The sequence below is a fragment of the Labrus mixtus genome, chromosome 12 (genome assembly GCF_963584025.1).
Source record: "Labrus mixtus chromosome 12, fLabMix1.1, whole genome shotgun sequence".
Lineage (NCBI taxonomy): Eukaryota > Metazoa > Chordata > Actinopteri > Labriformes > Labridae > Labrus > Labrus mixtus.
In genome coordinates, this window is record NC_083623.1 from 11,058,588 (window position 1) to 11,085,191 (window position 26,604).

General features: G+C 39.3%; 2 protein-coding genes across 4 annotated transcripts in view; one reads left to right on the plus strand and one right to left on the minus strand.

Annotated features, from left to right (window-relative positions):
• fndc1 (fibronectin type III domain containing 1) overlaps positions 1 to 6,848 on the minus strand; it is a 34,347-nt gene extending 27,499 nt beyond the window's left edge. For all 3 annotated transcript variants that reach the window (XM_061051952.1, XM_061051953.1, XM_061051951.1), the window contains exon 1: positions 6,699 to 6,848. In XM_061051952.1, the coding sequence (XP_060907935.1) occupies positions 6,699 to 6,771 (73 nt within the window). In that variant the 5' untranslated portion in view covers positions 6,772 to 6,848. The remainder of the gene's footprint in view (positions 1 to 6,698) is intronic.
• Positions 6,849 to 11,163: 4,315 nt separating this feature from the next.
• otofa (otoferlin a) overlaps positions 11,164 to 26,604 on the plus strand; it is an 85,253-nt gene continuing 69,812 nt past the window's right edge. Inside the window, exons 1-2 of the mRNA XM_061051956.1 lie at positions 11,164 to 11,487; positions 17,658 to 17,716. Of these exons, the coding sequence (XP_060907939.1) occupies positions 11,406 to 11,487; positions 17,658 to 17,716 (141 nt within the window). The 5' untranslated portion in view covers positions 11,164 to 11,405. The remainder of the gene's footprint in view (positions 11,488 to 17,657; positions 17,717 to 26,604) is intronic.

The following is a 26,604-nucleotide window of genomic DNA, read 5'->3' on the forward strand; positions in this document are numbered from 1 at the left end:
AGTATTTTCTTACAGGCTTATTTGTCTATCAATGATCTTAAAGGCCTGTTGCCCCAAAACATTGCTGCAGTATGTAAGCCTACTGTTCAAACCCTTTAAGCAAGTCATACAACTCTGCCTCAGCGCTATCAGAACATTTCCCTAAGTATTTGTTATACTTGGCAATTAGAGTTGCTTTTTTTTAGATGAAGCATAAACTCAAGTAAAAGGCAGGCCTGAGAAACACAAACTAGTTTGATGGTTACATAAATAAAAGAGTATTTTCTTGGATGCTAAAGGCTCGGGACAGCAAGCAAACTCGAGTCTCCCTCTTGGCTAGATTTACTCAAAACAAAACAAGAAAATAGAAACAACACTGTTTTGGATAGCAACTGCCTTTTTGCCCTTCTCTCTTTTTGCCTGTAATGTAGGGGTAAGAGCACATTTATACAACAGGCCAAAGGCATGCCTAGCTAATAAGGTAAAGCATAGAGTTTGAGGTTAAGAGAATATAAACTGTGAAAAGAAAACTTGTATGAAGGAATGAAAATCTGTGCAATGATCCAGCGAGAACACATGGGGTATTGTAAACAACCAATGGAGATACTAAAAACTGTCCTCAGCTGACTCAACAAAAGTAATGGCCAACACAAGTCATGATGCCCAGGAAGAATTGGCCTAATACATGTCAAACCTTGCTGCATGCTATACAATCACAATTTAACTGCTCTCCTTAAACTATAGCCAGGTTTCATTTTTTGTGAATACTGCACGTTAGTATAAAGTTGCCTGTTACTATATCTAGCAAATACAATGTAACATCAACATTCATGTGTTGTCCTGTTTCTTATGAATGTAAGGCCAATATTCAGTCTCTTCGAGCTTTGTATTTGGTCTCCTCCGACTCCTGAGGGAAACATCTGGTACTTAAGCCAGATACAGGCTAAATGGTAAATGGTAAATGGACTTGAGCTTGTATAGCGCTTTTCTCGTCTTCTGACTACTCAAAGCGCTTTTACACCACGTCACACCTACCCATTCACACCCATTCACACACAGATGGCAGAGGTAGGTAGTGAGACCATCAGAAGTAACTAATCCCATTCATACACATTCATAAACTGCAGACAAAGCAGTGGGAGCAATTCTGGGTTAAGTGTCTTGCCCAAGGACACATCGGACATGTTGCTGCAGAAGCTGGGGATGACGACTCTTCCAACTGAGAGGAGGTCTATGGGAGTTGTTGCTCAAAACCACAGGCAGTAGCTGGGAAAAGCTGATGAGATGTAAGGTGTAAAAACAAAACAAGAAACTGAGAGAGGCTAAAATAGTCTATACTGAGGGGAAATACTGCAAAGCATGAGTGGAAGTACTAATGGAGGAATTTAAGGGGCAATGCAGAATTTGGTCATGATTTTCATTTTAAGCAACTGTAAGAAGTTTTTAGCTGATTATGAAAGAGACTAACGAAAGACTGAAATTAATTCTGATGACTGATGAGCTACAAAAGTGGGAAGAGACCATCAGCGAAGAGACTGATCATTTCCATGGAGTAATTTTCAATGCGTGTGTAAAAGCTTCTGTAGCGTAGGTGTCAGATGAAGTGATCGACAGCATGCTACTGTAGCAAAACAGCTTTTTGTTATATTTTCCATGAAAACAAGGTTCTTAGTAGATATAATGTTGACTCTAAAAAGAAGGGGGATGAGATCTTCTATAGGAAAATACTTCATATGCACAGAGCAATGTCAGCAAATAGATGAGGGAGTGTTTTGATAACAGGGGACATAAAATTTACACAAACTGAAATGGTTCCCGCAGGAGCTTTAAATATTATATATATATATATATGTATAAACATAAAAGATATGTGCTTGAACAAAAGGAGTGCAAGTTTTATTAGCATGCTGGACATTCAGTGTTGTCACATATGATTGTCAGCATTGCCTGTCCATCTCATAAACAGCTGGTCCTTATGATTGTCTGTGCTCCCCAAAGGTTTACAGCAGCACTTTCAGTTTAGAGTCATCGCAAAATCACTTCATTACTTTGAATTGTTGTTGTCTGCAGGGCAGGTGTGAGACCAGCTGGGTCTGCACTCTCACTTTTCACATTTAGAGATAATTGCATCTCAGGCCTTGCATGCAGCAGTTTACAGATGGTTATGTCTCGTGGGAGGCCTGCAATGTTGTCTCTACTTAACTCTGTTTTTAAGTATGTTCAAAAAGATCATCCTCCTGCTGTTTCTGCAGACTCTAGATAACATTAAGGACCACATTATGGCTCACTGTAAGGAGTGTGAGTTTCCCCCACCCCCCACCAAAAAAAAAATGACAAAACCCAATCTCTCCTCATTATTTCCTCATTAACAAAGGGTTGCAGTGGAGTCAGTTTTATCAGCTGCTTAAGGCAGACACCATTGACACAAGTCTGGACACACTTCAATCACTTCCATGCTGTTTCCAATGAGTCCATGTATTACGTAGGAAGGGATCGGTTCTTTTGTCCAGACATCATACAGGGATTTGGCCCCCTCTGGAAATTTATGATCCAAGGGCAAACCAGATATTTCTGATTAAATCCAGACTCCCTCAAGAGAACAGCAGATTGCATGATTGCAAGCCAAAAAAGAAACAGTTTGGAACACAACTAAGTGATTGTAACATCTTAATCTTAAGAAAAGTGTAGTTAAGAAAAAGTGTTTGTTAGGTAGATACAAATAAACAAAGACACGTGTGTGTGCATGTATAGTTTGGTACAAAAATCACATGCATGTAAGAGCTTTGAGGTTAGAGGACTCCTGTAAACAGTTGTAGGAAATACCTGGGCTTATGCACCTGTAATGTGCTCCATTTTACAAGAGTCACCTTCTCACCTTCTCACCTGGCCACAAATATCACAGATGCTGACCTGCCACTCACCCCTAATGAGCTCACCATTAGACCCCTTATAATGGTCCTCTCCCACAAACTTTTGTAAATTACTGGGACTGAATGTGTGCATGTGAGGAAGAAGGCATGTGAGGAAGGGTTAAAAAAGGAGAAGAGGCTTGTCACGAGACCAGGTGATGCTAAAGCTCCCCATTTCTTCAAAAACAAGATTGAAGTCACATACATCTGTACGCGTTTAGAAAAGTAAATCATTTGTTGTCTTGGAAACAACACATGCAAGCGAACAACAAATTAGACATCTTTTCTATTCATTAACTTTACCTGCTAGGGGCAAGTGACGTAGAAGTTTCCACATATTTGATATATCTATCATTGCAGCACAGCAAGCTAATAGTAGACATGAATGAAACTTCAACATGTTTGTGCAGTGTTTGTTATCTTGCTTCCTCTATGTTTCATGCTAGTATCAGGACTATACAGAGAACATGGACGTTTTCCTCAAAGAGTTATCAATTAACTAATGGCCTAGAACAGTTGGTCAGTATCTCTGGCTTAGCACTGAGTTGGCTTAAGTCATTTTTATCTTTGTCATATTTAAAGGTATAACATGTAGAATTTTGTTGCTAATGTTTACATTAAAATATTTAGATTAATTAAAAATGTACTAAACCCATGGTATATACATTTTATTGATGAGTACTTGCATTATGTCAAATATTTTCAACAGTTATTAAAGCCAGAGGGAGGGAGTAGCAGAGAGAACTCCCATGATACCCCGCTTGCCTCAAAGTCATATTTTGTTATTGTTTTGATTGAGAGCCCCCTGGCAGTGGATTTTACATAATGTGCGTTTAAGATTTTCTCACAGCAGACATTGCCTGTGGGGTACCCCAGGGATCAATTCTTGGCCCCATCATCTTCTCTGTTCCCATTTGGTCACTTATACCATAAGCAAGGTTGTCTGACTTTGTATTTAATGTAGTAGGAGCCAGAAATGTGTTATTTTCATCTCCCCCTATCCAATTTTCTTTTGTAACATAACAATGAGCAAGGTCTTTCACCTGCTTTTTGCACAGTGTCTCGAGATAACATTTGTTATGAATTGGCGATATACAAATAATGATTGATTTATTGATTGATTGATTGATTTTGGAGTCCTGTTTGTAGTGCAATCGGCTGAATAGGCGGAGCAGGAAACAAGCTTTCATTTTTTTTTGCCATCAAATTACTTGGTTTGTATTTGCTATTCCGAATTTAAAATATGCAACTTGAAACATTTAAGAACAGATTTAAGTTGCCTCTACAAACAGGTTGTCTAGTTGGGGGGTTGGTGTAAAATCTTGCCCAGGGGCTACAGAATTCTTGGCATCACCTCTGTTAGCCTCTGACCATCAGTAAACTCTGCAGTAATGAACATTGTCATAAAGCTGACACTCCAGACTATGACCATGACCATAGACAGTTGTTGCCCTCTGACTTGAGTTTGTCTCACTAGCACATTAATCATCAGACAGTTGTACAAGTTGCAGTCATTGGATGGAGGATGGAGGTTATGCCTCGTTTATCCTAGCTGGGTGACTAAGAATGTTTTTTTTTTATTTAAAACGACTACGAAGGTTGAGTAACTGTTTAGTTTGTGACAGCTACATGCTTTATGACATTTATGTCATGGCATTTACAAACAGAAGCTTGCCACTAAAATTATTGTCTGACAACAAAATTTGTATTTCACTGTTGGTGGGCACAAGCTCACTTCTTGAAATAATTCAAATACCCCCTTGCTGATGAAGATTGGCAACTTAAACTGTCGGTTTATTCTATATGTTCCTGCAACCCTCTTAGTATGCTGACATCTACTATGCTGTGACAGGTGTTCTTGTTTAAACAACTGGAACGGCGCCTAGATATGACATCATGACATGAGACATGCCATCGCTGTTATGTTTGACAGGCAGCCAAGTTGCAGGTGTGAAGGGTGCTGGGTAAAGCTATGTCTAGTCATCAAACATTTCAGAAATGTTGAAATTGTCTTCTTTATCGTACCTTAGTTTCTCTGTGACTGACATTTTTCTCGAATGCAAGTTATGAAATTCCTGTTTCTGAATGTTTTATTGGAGATTGGTTATTGGGTCCTCCTGCAGAACTACAGCGTGTAAAGCAGAGAAATTAAATTCCACTGGCCTGCAAGGACAAGATTTCCTATTTCCTCCTCACTCTCACTCTCAGTCACAATTACTCACTACATTCAACACTTTCCAGGAGTTGATGGATTCAGGCATCATGAAAGAGGCTGACATTTTTTATTATCCAAATATGTTTGGGTTCTCTCTATTTGCACTGCTCCCATCTACGCATCCAGCTCTTCCCTCAGGCCCAATTTCATAACCTGTTATGACACATTATAGACTGACAAGCTGATGACATGTGAGTGGAGAAAGTTAATGAGTAACACTCTCCTCTGTCTTAACAACTTCTGTCAGGATGCCCGAGAGGAAAGCATTTAACCCAAACTGGTCAGCGGAGCGGCAGCATTGACCTGTGGCTGTATGAAAGTATCTCCCAGGTGTGGATGTATGTAGGTGAGTGAATTTGAAGCAGAGTGTTAGAGAAATAGTCAGAAGACTGCTCTAAAAATACTTCCTAAAAGATGGAAAAGGAAACAACCCTGAGTTGGAAAAAAATTCCACAACAAAAAGCAGCTGCTACATCCAGAGAAAGCAATGACCTCATGCACTAAGTGCTAACAGTTGAGAAGGAGGCATATAGACACTTTCAGATCAAGTGACAATATAAGTGCACTGAGTAATCTGGAGAAAAGGGGGTTTGGTTATACTGTTATACTAATACTCTATAAATATTTTGGATATGTATACTACCTTGATATGAGCTGCTTTCTATGAAAATTAATTTTACCAAAAAATTCTGAAGACAATTTAAAAAATGTTTTCTGTGGTTGGAACAGTCCAATTGGTATAGATCAAAGCGATTTGCTTTTGAATAAAAAGCATTTGGATGAACTTATAATAGTTTTACTTTAATGGAGTATTTCATCCATCCTTGTCTCATCGCTGATGATTGATAAGGCTTTCAAAGTCTGCAAATAAGAAAATATAACACCACTTCTATTCCCCCATGAAGTTAAGCCTTAGAGGCAGGTCATTTATCATCATCATAAACCAGATTAGCCCCAAATATGGAATAATACAGCGCCAGAAGAAAGCCCAACACTGTTGTCTTTGTATCTCCTGATGTAGCCTTAAATATGTCGTCATCTTCTAATTGCTGATCACAGCTCGTGCAGGTTGCGCCTGCTCCATGATGTAAGGACTTGTTCCATGACTGAGACTCAGGGGCCATGGCTTCACATTTTCCCCCCATAAATTATCAAACACTGAAAAAACTGTGAAAGTCTGTGTTTTCTGTAATTGCTCACTTAAACTCCTCCACAGCTGCAAATGATAAATCAAATGAGACACTCAAAATGAAGTATTACAATGCATGATAAATAGCTACAATTTATCTATTTCGTTTACGCAAACTGCAGCGTCCGGGGATTTGGAAATGTTAAGGTCTCGCGCGCACAAGCCTAATATGTACGCGCGTTCACATTGTCACGTGTTTATACAATAACAAACCAAACAAAATCACAGTTTGCAGATTCTGAGATCAGATATTGCTCTTTAATACACTGAAACACAACAAAAATGGCTGGACTGCAACAACTGTCCCATCAATTCGACTGTATCCATTAAACTACAAAAAGCGAAAGTAAAACTTACGCAGCAAAGCGTACACCTGCTGAGGAAAAAAAGTAAGAACATCTTTTACCTGTCCATCCGCATCCTGGTGCGCAAAACGTGACGAATAGCGCCAAGAGCGTCCTGCTTGCGGCTAAAGCCATATTGAATGTGGTGCGCTCACTCAGCAGCTGGATGCAGACAGAGGGCAGGGACGCACCAATCCTCCTCGTTCCCCACACCCTCCCCTCCTTTCTCTTCCTACTGAGACTGCTGCTGACAACCGTGAACTCGTGGCTTCTCTGTGTCAGCAAAAACGTTCAACGACTTCACATTTTACTTGAACGAAACACTTATAAGCAGGCCTATCTGTAATTTATAAAATTGTGAACTAAACCAGGTGCTAGAGAGACAATATTCTGTGGCTGCGATCCATCTAGCCTCCTTACCCATCCTGTTTTGTGTTAAACTGTCCGTTTAGTTTAAATTAGCTGTTGTCCAAATTTGCAAATATTTCTTTTTGTTTTTAATGTGCTTATGTTTTTAAAAGCTAGTTGTTAACAGGTCTGTGTCTGTACTGTGTCTACTGAGGAAGATAATTGTCATGTATTTCATTGTGTTCATACTTCTGGGTGATCAAAATTGCAACAAAGAACTTAAGAATGCAAATGAATGAAGCATGTGTGTAACCTTAGATATGTCCATATTAAGCTGCAAACATTCGTCTAAATGACTACAGGCATTCTTGATGCTGGTTAAATGTATGATGTATGATGTAGATGTATCTATTAACATACAAACGTCTCCCTCTTCAGGAAATGCCATTATCTCATCCAAAACCTAAAAGATCTGACACCACTTCTTCACCAAGTGCAAGAGAACACTCTTGGCCAAGACTCAAACAAATGATCTTATTTGTGATGACAGCAACATCTTTTTCCAGAGAAGTCATTTAACCACTAGATGGAGCAACAATTCAATCTTTCAAACGTACATTACATTGTAGCCCTCAGGTGTGCCAGTGAAGTAAGATTTTATGAAGGCGTCATTGTCTTTAAGCAGCAGTAGATGTGTTTGAGCTTCAGCTTGTGTCACTTAACAATGTAGTTAAGACTATGTCAGCATATAACCTTATAGTCCATCACATGATTGTTTTGTGTGAGTTTCTGCTTCAGATAAATTCCCCATATTGATGACCTAAATACTGTCAGAATGTAAATATAAAATCTAGGGAGCATGGTTACTTCATCTGCATTACTTTGGTTATCATCACAGTTGCAGTATTGTCTGCCTCATTGCACACATTTACAGCACTTCATGCACAATAGATGTCTTTAGTTCTCCTCTAGGATTTGCAATAAAACCTCTTGACCTCTTCCCTATAATAGGCAACATCTCCCACGACCAGCTGAAGCAATATGACAGCTATCCAATTACTCAATCCATCCTGCTTTCACAGAGCATCTTCAGCTCAGAGGTCAATATTCTCATTAAAAATGTAGAAAATTAACTCTTCATTATACGATCTGAATGAAGGGAAATAAGCTCTGCGTCAGGGGCTCTGTTATAAATGATCGCTCTACCTTATGATCTGCCTGTAGTCACGTATCACACATCTTCAAGTAATAAAGTACATTCAGTATCCAGGTTGTCTGAAGACCAACATCTCCCTCTATTGGTCAGGACCGTTCACTACACTGAGGAAAAGATTTCAATCATCATTCAGTCACGAGTGAATACATTAAACACTGTAAAGCCAGACTCTGACCAAATAGGAGATTCAGCATTCTGAACAGAATTTCTGCACATATAATCACTCTGTCTGAAACTGTATTTTCAGACAAAAAAAATTGGTCAAACTTGATATAAAATCAATGCATGTGTCATCTTCTGTCAGTCCAAGAGACCAATAAAGACATAGCACTATTTCTATGTTGTTTCTTCCAGTTAAACCATCAATAATTGAAACTAGACTGGCGCTGAGTCTCTCCACTTTCTCTTCCACTGTCGTTCTCACCAAACCACATGCTAACACGTGCTTCTGCAACAGCTTCAAATATAGTGGAAGACTCAGTGCAAAATGTAATTAATTTTTACCACCCCCCCCTCCTCCCCTGATAACTGATTAAAAAAACCTTATGGAAGCAGATTGTTATCTATTTCATTCACCCACTGCATGTGGGCAAAAGTGTACAAATGCAGTCACTCATTCACATACAAGCATGCACCCACACAGATACATACACACACACACACGCACGCATGCACACATGCACGCACGCACACACACACACACACACACACGCACACACACACACACACACACACACACACACACACACACACACACACACAAAAGGTTGGGATTTCTCCTTTGGCAGGTACACTATATGAGGCACAAGGTGCTCTGTCTTGTCATACTCATGCCTGAGGTTATCCATGTCTTGTTTGTATCCTGGACTAAGCTGACAAGATGTTTGTGATGAAATGGACCATCTCCCCATGGTATACTCTATCAGCTCAGACTGGGTGTCCTCATGAGTTTTATATGAATGGTGTTAAAGCAATATGAGTGCTGTGTTCCTATTCTATCAGCAGCCTTACTTGATTTAGTTTGACGAATGTGTACCTAACATGTTACATAAGACTGTTAGGTAAAGGAATTGTCCTCATCTAAGCAATGTTTGAAGCTTTTCTGAAACATAAACGCAACCACTTCTTTTATTTTTTGTTCTTGAATCGCATATGCAGAGATGCTGAAGAACTAAGCCAGCTCTTTGTTCCACCACTGTGTTTTTGTTTCTTAGTATATATTTTTTTTCTGGGAGAGCTGAGAGAAAGAGATAAAAAAAAAAAAAAAAGTTCCAATTAACTGCCTGAGAGAGAAACTAAAATAAGAACGGTTTAGTAAACAGTATAAGCTCATGGGAAAATAAGGGGTCCAATTTATTTTTTAGATATGTACAACTAGTAAAAGCTAGTTCTCTTAAATGCAACTAATCTTAGTTCCAACTGTTCCAGCTGTTTTAATGAGGTATCTATTGAACTGTATGTCAGTTTTGGGTATGCAGATTGTGGTTCAGTCAAAATGCATTGTGTTATAATGACAAGTGTTGCTACTATATCAATACTACTGGGAAGGCAGCTCGGGAGTCAAAGACCAACTTTCCTTCAAGGATGATAAAAGTGTATTGCATCACGTCGCATCACATCACATCACATGGCATGGCATGGCATGGCATCATTTGTTTGCCATTTCAGCTAAACTACAGTGACTCAATAGCTGAATAAACATGTCAAAGTGTTCCACTACACTGTCTTGCAGTACAGTATATTCTCGGTGTATGGCCACTTCAAGCAGCTGTTTTGAGTCCTCACTGACAGCCTGTTTTATGCGTTGGCAGTTCCAGTAAGCTGTGCTGATAGCACAACTGTGTTCGTGTGCCTGTCAGGATTTTAGGGCTGAAAAAAATTACAGAACTCTCCGAGGGATTCCTGCTGCCATCAGTGCAACTCTGGTACTCTGCTTATAATAGAATTAATTATATACTTGTTAGATAGATTTTTGTTCCCAAAGATTTTATTAAGTATTACAAATATTAAAAAAAAAAACAATTCTCATTTTAATCATGTTTTTGGAAATGATTGGTCCTTATATTTTTTGCCTTTCAACTAGTAAACCAGGGAATTATCCTCTATTCCCCTCCTGAATCCCCCCTGCAGACCCTGACAGGCACCTTCACTCTGTTTAGAAAAGCTTTTGGCACAGCTGCTTACCTGCTGGTCCTTCTTTGTAACAGATATGTGGATTACTGTTCATCAGTCAGCAAGTAAAAAGAGGTTACTTTTGTTTGTCACCAGGGCAGAAAGAAGGACCACTGCTCTGCAGCAGACAGGGAACCAATTGGCAAAGCTAGAATCATAAATAAATGCTTATTATTAATATTTTACTCATTGAACTGGAAAGAACTTCAACAACGCTGGTCATAATTTAATATGCTTTTTTCCCCCTCAATTGACTTATCTTTTAGTTGAGCAATTGCAGCTGCATTACCCCATGGTAAGGGGGTAAAGGGTTGCCTGGCAACTATATTTTTCTTAGCCTCTGTCCCAAAGAATAACATGTACTCCTGCAATTCATTTAGTTTTAAGGTCACTGGAAATTCTTTGCAAGTCTTTGCAGAATTAATAGAAACATACCAGGTCTTACAGGCACTTAAAGCCCACTGATCATTCAGCTCTGTGTTTTGTTATCTGCCAAACTGAACACCCTATGAGAAAATAACTTGTAATGTAACACAATGCATTGTAAATCCATTGAATAATTCTACCTGGCAGTCTGCACTGCAGTGATGAAAACAGAGAGAATGTTTGTTTTCTCAATGAAAAGGGGGGGCCGAATATCTCTCAAATCACAGTGCTGCACTCATGTCTTACAATTAGAGCATCGTTATAGCTGAAGCCAACCCCCCACCCCCCCACTACCACCCCCGCCCTTCCTGCACAACGAGCAGAGTAAAACCAAGTGCCAGCCCAGAGATGCGCGACAGACCGAGCAGCCACGGAGCAAGGAGCGAGAGAAAATGTTTACTGGAGCTTATGATTAATTCGCTATTTTTGTTCTTGTGAGATTTAAGAGAACAAACTCTTCTTCATGCTGCCTTTGTGGAAAACCATTTAATGGGTCTAGAAGCAAGGAAGGGCTCAGTTAAAGAAACAACTAACATAGATTGCACCAAAACCGGTTCAAGTTTAACCTGTGTGGAGTAGAATTACTCCCCCTGACCAGCGTGGACTAATGATGTCTCTAATGGTTCACCTGAAGACGGTCGCTCACCTTCGGGGGAAAGGTGACAGGATCGCCAAAGTTACATTCAGAGGTAGGACATCTTAAAATGCAACGTGTTTATGAGAGAGCCTGAATGTTTTGTAACAGGATACCCCTGTGTGTCCTGTGTCCCGATTTGATTTACGTTGGAGAAAATACGCGTCCCTGGTTGCGTGAAAAGTTGGGGGAAACCCCTCCTGGATGAATGGTTACCGGATACGCGCTCTGATTCGTTCAATGTAAACCTACCTTTCAAATAAGATAAAACACGGGACTTACAGTCTTTAAAACATTAGCCTATATTCAAATTGAAACTACACAAAAAAAAAACCCTTATGATACTTTATGTGATATGTTTCCGTGTTCTACCCCCTTTATGCAGGACTTCTCACGTATTATTAGGCTACTATAAAAACAAACTACATTTGAAATATATGCTTACATTCTTCGTGATGATGGTACATAATGAAACATAAGCTTTCCTTAATTGAAAACGAATTATTATCATCAAATTATTTAGAATTAGCACAAAAAGGGAAGAAGTAGCCTAATAGCAATGAGTTCATTCCTGCAAATAAAACGACCTCTCTTTATCAATGTCATCATTGGTCATTACTCATAAAGCAGTAGGAGCAAGAGGTCAGTGTGGGTTATAATTGACTAGGCTGATGGCATTGATTTCACATTGGTGTGGGAGACTGGTGGGAGGTGGGGATTCTTTATCTTACCTTCGGGATGATTGTCAATCCTCCTGTTCTCTGGCGTTTTTTAAAGCTCCCAAAGGGTCATAATGCAACACACAGGCTGCTCTTTCTGTGCTGCTGTCCATAATAGGGATAATTGGAGTTGGTTCAGTGAATTCATTCACATTCAATTCGTGTGTGTGCGTGCGTGTGTGTGTGTGTGTGTGTGTGTGTGTGTGTGTGTGTGTGTGTGTGTGTGTGTGTGTGTGCGTGCGTGCGAGGGACACACAGAAAAGGGGAAGACATAGGAAGAGAAAGGCGTGTGCGTATCAGCACCTTGGACAGCGATCAGTTCACTCACATGCCAGGTGTTACATCCCCAGCTGATCTCTGATAGCTGCTGTCAGCATCGGTACTGGACTGTGTGGGATTGCAAGACCACCACCCGAAATTGTCCTCTATCCATCGCACTGTGACTGTGTCTGCACTGGAGAAAGCTGGAGAAAGGGGGGTGGGGGTGTTGTGCCGCAGTTAACTCACCAGGGTCTTGATATTACATGAACCGTGAAATCCAAGCCAAGGATTATATCGTCTGCTCAGCCCCCATGGTCTTACTGTCAGCACAGTGGCTTCAGTTTATGTGTTTGCAATTTCAAACAAGCTAAGTAATGACATGTGTGTGTTGGTTTGTTTACCTCCTGCTGTGCCCTTCTGTCTCAAATTAAGTCTGTGCTTTTGCAAAAATACTTCCATGTAAAATAATTTTTGTGTGATACTATTTGAGGGTTTCAGAAGTTATGCAGGAGTTCGCAAATTCTTACAAAAAATGCGACAAAAAACCCCCCCAAGAAGCTATCATTTAGTAAGCATAAAATACGTTTGCAATGTTGAAAAGGCACACACCTGTATTTCATTGTATTTTATTACTAATTTGAATGTCTGACCTAAACATAAATCTGACTATTTGCTAATTATAAAAGTTTTGATCGTAAATTATCACATCCTATACCCAAATTGTTGCCCAGCAGAAGGCAACAGAGTCACAACTTTTGAAAGCTGTTCACTTAAGTCTCACATTCTAATTGCTGTAATATTACAAACCTTATTGTAAAGGTAGTTTGCTTAAAGTTGTTCGGTCCTTTTTTTCTTCTTCTTCTTGTTTTAATCCAGTGCCACAGAAACCCATTAGTCAGAACTTCCGGACAACTCATACAAATTCTCTGGTTGCTATCAAAATGAAATATGACGTAACCTTTTCAATTTTAGTAGGAGTAAACAGTTAAAAAAGGAAAAATTGTTTTAACTCTATAACAAAAAGAAAAAGAAGAAAACACTCTTACTGATGATTTGGGCCACCTGGGGGCAGTAGAAACAAGTTTGACATTTGACGCAACTTAATATTATCTCCTTTGATGTGCCAAACTCATTAACTTCCAGGTGTTTATTTGTATGTTCAGCAGTGACGGGGGAATATTATCTTTAATATGGAGTCTCTCGTGTCTCTCAGTAACAGAAGAGTTTCTTTTTGCTCTCGCAGTCAACTTAGATGACAGATATAGCTGTTAAGCTAGCTGCCAAAAATAAAACTGTGTCTGTCTGGTTTGCCCCAGTTAGGGCTGACTCACCTTTAGACGTTCCCCTACATGATGGTAACCAACGTTACAACCGGCTAACATTAAAACCAGCCTTATCAAGTTGTAAAACACTTACCGCTCTTTATAAGGTTTTTCTAACTTCCAAAATACTTCCTCAACCGTCTGAATTGAAAAAAAAGATTCGGACTGATGTAAAAAGAATAAACGGGTTTCGAAGCTGCCAGTATGTTTCCTATTCTGGTAACGTTAGCCGAAGGGCTGCCGCCATCTTTGTTGTGGTGTAAACTGTGTTAATTTATAAAGTGGGATAAAACTATCATTCAGCGTTTGAGAACATAATCATGTATTTATTCGTTTAGCTAGACATGTCATTAATATTATACAAGTAAAACAGTAGGCCTACAGTTTTTAAATCAATCTCTTGGTCAAACAGGTGATGGACTCAATACCAATTTAAGTAATGCTATTAGCCTACTTTACTACATTACTCTATTAGGGGTATAAATTGTATTATTATTATTATTATTATTATTTTAATTGTTTTATTTATCCTTTATTTTAGCAGGGAGGACACACTGAGACCGAGGTCTCTTTTCCAGGGGTGCCCCGCAGCAATACAAAAATACAAATATAAACATATAAACAGTTAACAATAAAGGCATAAACACTGAAACACATATTCATACATGCAAACCATGACCATCTCAATGATTTCACATTGTGAAACAGTTGCAAATTCCTTCCTGAGGTAGTTCGGATACTAGATATTTAAAAAACAACAGAGGGTAACTTAGCTATCCTCTGAAGGTAATTCCACATAATGGGTGCAGCAACACTAAAAGCAGTCTTTTTCCCCATTCAGTTCTAAACCTCTGGTTGAGTGGCTTGATATAGACAGGAGATTAGTCAGGTAAGGAGGAAGTCGACCAATGAGTGCCCTGTAAATAAACAAAGTCCTGTGCTGCTTTCTTCGTTGACCCAACGAGGGCCAGCCTACAGATCGATAGAGGTCACAATGATGAGTTTGAAATCTGTCTCCTGTGATAAAGCGAAGAGCACCGTGATATAGGGCATCTAAAGGCTTCAGGACAGAAGCAGATGCGTGTGTGTAGAGTGTGTCTCCCTATTCCAAAACGTAATGTAATGTAGCCTGGATAATCTTTTTTTCTATTTTGCACTGTTAGGCAGGATTTGTTCCTGGGTCAATAATGGTCTGGGGAGGTTTTTCGTAGGAGGTTTACACAGACCTCCATGTCACAGCTAATGGTACCCTTTCATAAATCCAGTTGAGCACCTATGAGATGTTATGTGTGGGTGCATCCGACGCTGCCAAGTAGTACCAGTGGCACTGAAACAGCGGGTCTATCTTCCATCCACGGCCTGTTTAATTTCTTTGGCGGTTTTGTATCTTGCTTTCCCCCTGCAGACTGTCGGTAGAGCTTCCTGAGTGCTTTTAGCTTCTAGTCTGCAGAGGAAGGGGTTTGCCAGGAAGTGTATGCCCTCCCTGAGCATGCTGAACCATACATGACCCCTAGAGAGATGTTATGCATGTAATTGCACGCCGACAAGTTAGTACTGAGAGCAAAAGTGACCTAATGTGGTGTGAAACAACACACATAATGCAGAATCCACCCCATTGTTTTTAAGAACGTTAACAACAGATTTTTTTTTTGTAAGGCATAATATTCCCCAACTACAAAGTATATTCGTAGACTCAAAGCTTCCCTGTCATCTCTGGTTTAAACTGGTACATTATCTGTTGCAATAGACAATAATTAAAGTTCACTTCTGAGGCAAAGCATCAAAACAAAACTGAATTGAAAGTGACTGAAAGTCTTTGAGGACTCTACTAAAGTGCACCACTCCCATCGCTTGTTGCAGGATCACACACGCACACTCTACACTGCAGAGTGCAATCAGAAAATTAAATAATTACATCTCCTTTAAAATACTCTCAGAAAGCTCTCTTCTTTCAGTTTGTCTGCTGGCTATCTACAACTTAAAAAACCTCTGTTTGACTCTTTACATCAATGCTTCTTCTCTGACAGTCATCTTTTGAACTCCAATCATTGGTTTTAAACATCTACAGCTCTACATCCAACCTAAATTATTGAAATCCCTTTCCTTTAATGTAGCATGCTTTTCTTTACATCCCCAGCTAGACGCAGAAGTGGCGGACAAAGCAACAGACTCCGCTTTACGCTAATGGGAATATTTGCCTTTCCTATTAAAAAATACTGACACAGTATCAACAACATAATGCAGTTTATGTTCATGGAGATCGTAGCGCTTGCGTGCAGACAGTCACCGGTTGTGCAGCGGTCACAGGATATAAACGTTGCCACCCCCTCTCACTCGCTCGTGTCGTTCTCCTGATAATATAATATAATTTTCTGCTCACATATACTCTGCATTTTTGTCCATTTTATTGCAGTTCAATTTTAGTTTTTCCCCCGACTCTCAATCGCTTTATTTCTCATCAAGGCCAGAAGACAAAAAGATTAGCAGAATGTTGTTTTGGTGTGGTGTGGAGCACCTTACATAAGTCTGACACGAGGTACATCTCCAAACCCACGTCTCAGTTGGATGTTTTTATCGCCTCTTCATTCAATAATGTAGGCGGAATATTGTCCCACTCCCTTTTAAGATTCAAGCAGTTTTTATTTTCTAAAAAAAATGATTTCAATGGATGTGGGTTTTAAAAGGCTGCACCGATTGGGGAGTGAAAAAAAGACGGAAAGACAAATAGGAAGCATGAATTGGTAAAATTGTATGAATCTATGAAGGTTAACAGCGTTTCATTTTTATTTCGGTCTTTTCTGTATTTAAACTCAGACAGTATTTACTCTGTGGTTGTAAAACCCAAACTGACAGAGGTTGTAGCTTAGTAAGTCTCTGTGTGGTGTATGAAAGTGTGTCTGTCAGTACAAATCAGCTGTCCACATGCACCCAAACAAACATCAACACCCACACAAACGCTTCAGATACGCAAATCAAACAAATGAAACAAAGCAGGCTGCGCACAGCAGTCCAGCTCCATTCATAAGCATCACAAAGCAACCAGGTGACATGCTGAGGCACATGTGAGTGAGCCAGATCATTGAATTGCTTTATGATATGTGTATACTTTGCACTGCACTGACAAATGAATGTTGTCCTGCTCATTCGAGAAGGCCATGTGGACAGTTTGGTTTTCTTCAACCTGGCTTCTTTCATGTTATTTTGGTTCTACAGAAAGTCCCTCTCTCTGGTGTTTCTCTGTGAAACGCTTTGGTGAACTGAGACAAATTTTAGCCAGTTAATTATTATTTTACGTCTTCTGCTTCTCCACACAGCTCATCTCATTTGTGCATTTCTTCAAGACACTAAAGGCAGTCATTTGTCTTTTCACTTGCCTTTAATATGGCATATGTTAAACAGATTGAAGACAATAGTGGGAGCCTCTTCATGCTGACTAATGTACGTATATGCGTATATTCATTTTTAAAAACTGAATCCGACAGCAGTGAGACAAGTATGCCCAACGTCCCTAAAGTAAAAGTGCCCACAGAAAAATGTCCCAACAAAACTTTCTTACAAGTAATATCTGTAAAATGTTCCATTTAGTCTTGAAAACATGATCTACTTCTGCTATTACCCAAGAAGAGATCACCAGCATGTGCACTGTAAAGAAAATAGAAATCCAACCTAAGTGAAATACAAGAAATATAAAGTTTTTAAACTTTTTTTCACAGTGTCATGAAGGATCATCAAACTTAATAAGTCTAACAAGGCATGTCGTTTAAGATTAATACCAAGATTGATGAGTTCTCGCTTGTTCTGTATAAATTATAAATTAATTATTCTGTGTGTCCTCCTACTTACACTGAAAAAACAGCGTAAGTTGACTGCCATAGTGAACTATTAATCCATTTTTAACCTCTTATTTCCTCTTAAACCTACAGGTCTGCCTTTCTTCAGCCGTGTGGCTGAGAACTGCGAGGAGGTGGCCAACTTTAATGAGGTCAGTGTTTCATTTCCTGTCATTGTCATCAACTTAATCCCCCTTGGTAATTACCAATCGGTAACGACCTCCTTCCTTAACAGAAAACACAACATTCCACTCTCCACTGCAGATAACAGTTCTCCAATTTCTTGACTAAAGGTTCTTTTCATTAGCGAGGCTTTACGTCAATAATTTGTGGACACGAGGCAACCAGAAATTTAAAAATGACTTTGTTTATTGGGCAAAGTTAAGCACATACATATTCCAGTTATTGCATATTCTTTATAATGTTACAAAACAATATAAAAAAGTAATTGAATTGTTCGCCAAAAAGATTTAAACCCCCCCCCCCCATCTTTAGTGGGGAAAAAAGCAGAAAACACCTACCATAAACAAAACAAAAATCAAGTAAACAAACTCAAAGTATGAGGTTTGACTAATGTAGCTGTTGGGAGTGACGGCTTTCTTGAGTTACAAGATATAAAATACAGCATTTAACCGAGAGTGCACCAGAAATGTTTAGCAATATACGCACAATATATTAGCATATATGACAAAAATAAGAGAACTTATGAAAGGAGAAAAAACTCCTGTCTTGAATTGTTCTCAGCATTGCTCTCCTATCTAACCAGACACACAAACCTCTGTCATGTTGATTTTTGTTGTGTTTTCATACACGGGCAGGGGTGTTGTAAAGACTTAACATAATATACATATTGTTAAATTCCTCGCTCTTTTATATCCCTTATCCATTTTTTACATGAGCAATGCTTGATCATGTTGATATGTACCTCGAAAGACCACAAGTTTATTGAACCTCTCTCCATGCAATAAAAGTCATTTTTGACCCCCTCCCAAAGGTTTCCTCCATGGTTTTATCCTCAGTAAATGTAATGTTTGCTAGGGGCATTTGAATACAGGCTGACTTCTCAACATTAAGCCACCTTGTATCTGCTCTTTCTGAAATCTAGAAGGTCAGAGCCCTTAATTGACAAGACAACCAAAAGTGCCTGAGATGAGGATGCCCCCCCCCTTCCCTCCTTCCCTCCTTGCTGTATGACTTTGTATCTTCCCTACCAACTACACAAGTTGTGTAAAAGAAATGGCAGCCTGGGTAGCACTGTCACCTTGATACTCTTCACTCTGCCTGAGAGAGAGTGAGGGGTAGCACAGTCCATCGTTGAAGATCAGCAGCACTGTTATTAACTAGTTTGTTATAGTCTACCTTTTGTCCAGCTTCTTTATCATGTAAAGATTCTCTATTTACTCTCCCAGCAATGTGATAGATGCAGGGTCCTGGACAGTTTGCCGGCCAGATAAACCTTACCCTCACATTTACAAGTCAGAGCAATTTGAAGTTAACTTTTAAGCAGAACCGTGCCCCCATTTGCTCTTTATAGGTCACATTATTTTCTGTGGAGCACTTAACATTGGCTTTGCTTATAAATAGTGAGGTGCATTATCAAACTAAAAATACATAATTCCAAGGATGTCGGACTGCACATAGGCACAGCTCCAGAACCTCAATGATGTGAAGTGGCAGTACTAACGGCTGAGCCAAACCAGTGAGCACATTTTATCACCCAAAAAAAAACGTACTTCCTCTACCTTGAAAATGGGAAGATTTCCTGCCAAGTGTCTCCTAACAGCCCTTTCCTGTTCACTGCTTCGTCTATCAGGGTATGAGAGGCGAAGCAGGGGTAGTGACCTCCACCCATGCATGACATTGAACACTTGTTCAGTTGTAATTAAACTAGACACTTCACTCCTGCAGAGAGGGTGAGCTGGTCCCTTAAACAGCTCTTTTGCCAGAATATGAAGTTAGAATTTTCACCTTTAAAAAGAAAGTTTAGTGGATATGAACTTTTTGATATAATTGAAGTTAAGAAATTACAACAGCACAGAGCTGAGTTCACCTTTCAGAACCTGAAGGATTTCACTGAAGCTCCTCTGTAGCTGTTGGGTCAATCTCTCTTTTTTTTTTTTTTTTTTTTACTGTGGGTGCTGTTTAGGGATTCTGGGAAATGTTCCCAATGGGATTCCTACAGGCTCTTGTCACACCGAGGAGCCTGCATTATGACAGATTCATATGCAAAGAGGCATAAAGGAGCAGAGGTTGGTGGGGGAATGAAGGAGACGCGGGTGGAGGGATCAAGAGAGAAGCGCTGGAGGATATCAACACAAAGAGAAAGCAAGAGAGGCAGAACAGAGGCAGGGGATAAAGTCAGGGAATGAAATAAGAAAAACAACAAAAAAAGACAGACTCAAACACATACAATACCCTCCCAGAGGAGGGTTAACTGAAGTTTTTCTTTCTCTCTCTCTGAGTTGCATGAAAGAAAATATGTCCCTTTGATGGACTCACTGACAGAGGGTTGTTTCCTTTTCTGATAACCAGGCTTTAGTTTTCAGACTAATCAGGAAAAAGGCTAAAAGACTGTTCACATTTAGCCTCTTGCATTGTCATGAACAAACACAACAATGTAATCATGAAGCCTTGGGTTACTGTGTGTAACATTTCAGGTCTGTCAGTGAAGTTTGGGAACTAAACTGCAGCCTGGAGTCTCTTACGGTCATAGCTGTCTCGTAGGAATGATCCCTCAGCATTCAGAGATCCGTGTAGGTGTTTTAGAATAAAATTGGTAGGGACAATTCAGTTGTTGTCGCATATTTGTATAGGGCATGCGTATACAGCAGCGTCGTGAATTAACACAGACACCCTCTGGGAAAACATTTGACTTTTCTTCCTTTTGCTTTACTTCCTATTCGGTAGTTTGGCAGCGCGTTTCCTGCTGCACCAGATCAGAGCAATATATTGCAACTAGAAATGACAAATTCAACAAGTGCTGCACTTGGAAACCTCTGTTGTCCATGAAAACACTCGCCAGACAGGGGTGGTACAAAATTTGAAGTTTTGAAAAACCTTGTTATTGTTATCTACTTCCTAACTTTAAAAAAAAAAAAAGCACTGAAAGGTTGTTTAGATACACAAAATTAATAAAACAGTCAGAATGAGGGCTTTTACTTTATATTAAGACACCAAGGAGCTTATTGTGAGTTAACTGCCTCCATCCAGGTATGAGTGAGCCAGACATGCAGGATGTGTACCTACAAACATCCCGGATAATGGTGGATTAAATGATATATAAGTGGGTGGTCGGCAGTGATATGGTATCTCTTGTGACAGCCTCAACCAATGCTCATGTCTCGGTCCTGTAGGGCCAGGGAGGTCGTTAGCATCACTCAGCATCAAGGAAATGTCCAGGCATCCCTTGGGACGACTTGTGCTTCCAGTAGTTCATGGGTTGGTGTGGGTGTGGGTGTATGCGCTGGATGCTGCTGGTGCCCTGACGTACATGTAGTGTTTCCCTGGCCAGCCCCGGCCTGCCACAAACACTTAGCAGTTACTCATCACATGCCCATCATCTGACATCTTCATCCTCAGCACTGGAACATTTGCATGGCTCAGTAAGCTCCGTCCAGCCCCTAGTATTGAGAGCCATTAGCATAGAGTTGTGTGTCTTGTTGCTTTATGCATAGACTTGTAGGAAGCCTTTGAACTAGTATGCGGATAGACTGGATAGGGAATCTGTATTCATTATTCATTCCATGGTGGGACTTGGCTTTTAGCTGCGGTACACCAGGGCTTCCCCCTCACTAGTTCGACATAACTGGAGCAACGAACAGAGCCCTGCAAGTACTGTATGTGGCTGCAGGGGTAACTGAGAATAAGTCTGCTGATAACACAATGTACATGTATCCATGTCAGGGTGTGCAAAAGAGAATTACATGCAAAAATTGGATTTATAATGTGTTCGTTTAATTTACAAACATGTCAGGAGGTCAGGTTTGATCTACGGAGACAGGAATAACAGATGCAATATTTATTCCTTTCCCACTTGCTCCCAGCTGCTGATGCCCGTAGGTTTACTAGCATGATAGCACAAAAGAGACAAAAGACATCAACAACCATACTGGACAGCTCATGGTGAAATATGAATAAAAATACATCACTAAAATACAACATTAAAGTGTTGCATGATCACATGTAAGGGGGGTCAAGTAGCAGGTACAGTTAAGTGCAGAGTGCCAAGTTTAGTATAATCAGAGCAGCGCAGCTGAATGCTACGTGGTACAAAGGAAGGGATGCCTCTTTTATTCCTCATCTTGGCAATTATGTGTATGTTTAATGTATGTCCTGTGCTCATTTAAGAGTTTTTGTCAATTGAAAATGTACAGAATAACAAATTGAAACAAAAGCAAAGCTGTATAAATTTGAACTTGAGTAAGCAGGCATGGTTGTCTTAACGACGGACGCTTCGACAGCACTCAGTTAAATGACAGTCACCTGTCAGGATGTGGGATTCTTACCATTTCTACGGCAGTGATAGGAGTGTTTTTCTACGTCAAGTCTGAACCTTTCACCTCAACATGTGGACAAGAGATATGAATATGTGTTTTAGAAGTCACTTTTTTTTAAAGGATCATTTGGGGGCTTTTTATGCGTTCATTATATAGATAGATTATATCAGGTCAGCAACCCTTTATTATACTGGAAATTGCAATTGCAATTAATGAAAGCCTCATTACCCTAAACTGGACTTTGTACTGAATGGCGCTCTGTGGCTAGAAGAGTAGGAAGAAACTACAGTGAGGTCACTTCCTCAATGCTTACCTTGGAAATCCTGTTTGGGAAGTTAATCTGTTATATGAGAACAAATCACTATCAGGGTGAGGTTTTAAACTAATATAAATGATACCCAGTAGTCAAGGATTCTTATCAAGTCAGCCACCAGAGAATAAAATACACTTAACACAGAACTTTATGCATTAGGGTGATGCAACTCTGGGGGTCGTGTTTCAGCCGTTACTTTAACAGACACTTGACCACCAATTGGTAAAAGAACAGTAGCTTCTGTACTGGATACATAATGAAGCATTGCTGGTTTTAAAAATAGTATATGAAATCACCCTTTTTTTAAATTCAGGGCTGCTGGAGGGAGATGCTCTCCTGTCTCTGAGTTCACTGAATAAATGATGATCCGTGCAGAATATTTTTTTTGCTCACTTAGAGTTAGAGAAAAACTGAAAGAAGACCTTATAGCAGCCAAAATAAACACATTAGAATCCAAGGTTCTGGCATTTACTGTATAAAAACATTTAGACATCAGACATTAAACTTTCTTTTTAATTTACAGAGAGACGTATGATGAGACTGACAAAGCCTCGATTTAAACAGACACATTGGTGTGCACAAAACCAATAACATAATTCACATATTTCTGTTGGCAATTCTGTATATTTACTTTTTGTATGTGGCCTTTGGAGAGCAAAAATATAAAAACGTGTCACTTTTCAGTGTATGCCCATGTGTATCAGCTTGTATCTCCTCTGCTTTAAGGAGTCCCTCTCAAGAGTGACGTACAGCCAAACACTGCCTCATAATTCAATTAAAGTAAAGCAGTCCATTCTTGTTGATGAAATATGATGTGATAGAAACATCAGATGCGCAAATAAAGAAATGGAGGATTAAAATCCCTTAAATGCTAATTAACTCAGTACCTTTCTTGTGAAGTCAGTGTTTTTGTTTTTTAAGTCTGTAGCACAACTCTTTGAGAAGCAGTGCTGAGTCTTCACCTGTTTTTATCAACTTTGTAAAGCTGGTATTGTTCACAACAGTGCTTTAAGCTAAATGCTAACATCAGCATGCCAAGAGGCTCACAGAGAAAATGCTAACATGCATATTTTACAGGATGTATAATGTTTTTTTATGTCTACCATTATAGCTTAAGGTGTTATTATTCTAAAATCGGCTCATTAGCATTTAGTCGGGACAAAAACAAAGAAATAGACATATTGATGTCACTACAGTGAGATTATGCAAGTTAGTTATTTGGATTCATTTCATAGGCAGTGTAAGAGCCATCTCATTTTTCCATCTAAACAAATGCATATTATTTTACTTCACCATTTCTAGAGCCATCACTTACTTTAGCTTGGTGATACAGAAGCTTTTTGTTGGAGTGGCTCTTAACTATGAATGTTATCGTCCTTACTTATGGATTTTCTTGTCCACCGAAAACTCTTATATTACAGTTGACTCACCCACATCTTCATCTGCCATTTGTTAGCCCACTTATTTCAAAGAGTAGGCACCAGAGGAACAGAAGGTAGACCTTCTCTTGTTGAAAAGAAACAACCCATATCAGCAAAAAAGTTTCCAATTGAGGTGTTAGTGTTATCTCTCACCACAACTCTGTCTATTATGTGGAGCAGCTTACTTGGCAAATGCATTGTTCATTTTCTCTGCACCATCTGGACCACAACAGCTGAAAATGGGGAGCCAATTGCACTTTTACTGGAGTCCAGCTTGAGAGAAAATTAGATTCTAGTTAGTTAACTGGTTAAAGAGATTTGAAACTATTCACAGTGCCATCAGATTTTAAGAGAGGACGAAGAGTTGAATTCTAAATTGAAATAGCCACCATTAAGTTGAACATTTCCCCAGCATGGATACCAATACAGCTCACTTATAGATGCATTTAACTTAATCAAGAAGTAATTTTGCTTTAAAAATAAATCTGGACTCGTACAGTTCCTGTTCACGGTTGATCGGTCTTGCATGGTCTAACTGCAGTGAGGATTTAAAACATACAAACATTACAAACTGCCCTGGTAGCTTTTTTCTACATTTCATCTCCATTTATAAAATCAATAAAATTAGACTGGCAGTGTCAGACACATAACAGCATACTGTTAAAGTTACATCTGAGTAAGAGCCGTATAGGGATCAAACTAGGATAGAAAACCAAACTGGAAAAAAGAATTTGTTGTGGTGGTCGTAGGGAGAGTAGAGTAGGCGTGAATCCAAGGCTATTATTTACTCAAGTCAAAATAGATATAACAATGGAACCATTGCCTCATTCTAATGAAATACAAAGCACTGAGTTTTGACAGTTTTGTCAACTTTTCTTTTTTAATTCTGATTTTTAAAGGTGTAAACAAACCTCAGAAACAATCTGTCAGCTGGTAAACAAACCAAACAGCGTAATCAGAGCCAGTGCTACATCAGGTGGAAACTGAGGAACACACCTCTGGAACACATTACTATCTGACATTTAAAAAACTGACAGAGTTCAAGGTTTTTAAGACACAAGTGAAACAGTGGCTGAAACTGAAGCAAGTTTGTGAACATTGAACATTTCCTCGTTTTACTGTTTAATCTTAATAAGTCTCTTGTTTGTATTGAGTTCATAATGTCTGTGTTTGTATAGCATCTGTATTTTCTTTTAGTCTGATAATTCTGTTTTAATCCTAAAAGCCTAGCCAGGGACAGGGGTTGCAAATTAGCCAAGGCTAGAAACTTTTATGCATCTACATTGTATTTAACCTATGAAGCAATGTTTACTGCATGTGTCCCTGTTAAATAAACAAATAAATAAATAAAAAAATACTACAAAACTCTGTAAGTAACTTTACAAGATCACAAACAAACACAACAGCAAGGTGACAAAAAGTGCAAAGACAAACACTTTCTATAAATGGCATCCATTGAAAAGTCAAATGCGACAAAAATGACTACCAAGATTCCTTTAAAGGAAGAATGCCAATACCTTCCTTCAGTGAAAACGTCGCAAAATATAGACATTCTAATATTAGCGATCAATTAAACTGCATATTGTGTTAAACTGTGTTTGCGTTATAACATCTAAGACCGTTTTGATTGCTCTGTAATTTAAAGAAATGCATGAAATTAAGCATGGACACAGCACCCCTTCTCTGTATACACTCAGTAAACACACAAGAAGACACCAGCATCAGCACTTTTTTTCACTTGACATATCTGGAGGTGTGATTTTAAATTATTGAACTTGGGGCCATAAAATGTGCTGAAGCATGTTTTTTTTTTTTTAGAAAATGCACATCATCAAAATGATAGGATTAAGTGTTTGAGTTAAGCAATTAAAAAAAAAAGAGAGAGAGAAATATGATTTAAAGAAGCAGAATAAGAAGAGGTAACTTCAGGAGGGCGAGTGAGGTTCCAGCATTAAATAATTTACCGTTGCAGATGTTGACTCTTTCTTAGAATAGAAACTATTTTCTCACAATCCTTCATATTATACAGCATCATGGAGCCGGCTGGTAAAGCCTGCTGTAATGAGAAGCTGGCGCATCCTTTCTCCCTCTGCAGTCTACCCTTATCTCTTTCATCCTTTAAGAATACATCTAAGCCAGCAGAATCCATCCAAGGAGTGCATCATCACCACAAGACCACAACGAGGCTTTAAACTCCACACGAAAGAATACAGACTGCATAAAGAATGCTCTTATTGTAAATATATCATGTTTCTCAAAACCTTTTGTAGTGTGTGAGAGTGAGAAACAGAGAACATATTTTTCATAATTAATCAAAGTAGTGTTTTCATCCTCCGTGTCCATGGTAGCAGTCATGAGATATCAAAGGATGGTGAGCTGGGGAAACTGAGGACACCCTGGTCATCCATCTGCTCGCCACAATGCTTCTGTGTGGGATCATAGCACATAATAGCTGCTCTCCAGCTGAGCGTTTAGCCCCTCTGATTGGCTGATGTGACCTCAGGGCTTCCTGTGAGAGATATCATACTGTATCTGTCAATTTTTTTCAAGCGGCCTCATATCACTTCACCAATTAGTGCATCATACAGTGCAGAGGGTTTGGGGTAGGGTGGGAGGTTTGTGTCTAGTAATGTGTGTGCTTAACAAGCTTGAACTATAGAGGGAGATCTAAAATAAGATCAGTGCTATTCTTTATTTATATATCAATGCAGTGGTGATTACTTTCACACATTCCTTTATCCACACGCAAGCTACATTTTTATCCAGCGAGTCAGAGGGAATGTTAGAGTAGGCGCATTGCAGCATTTTTA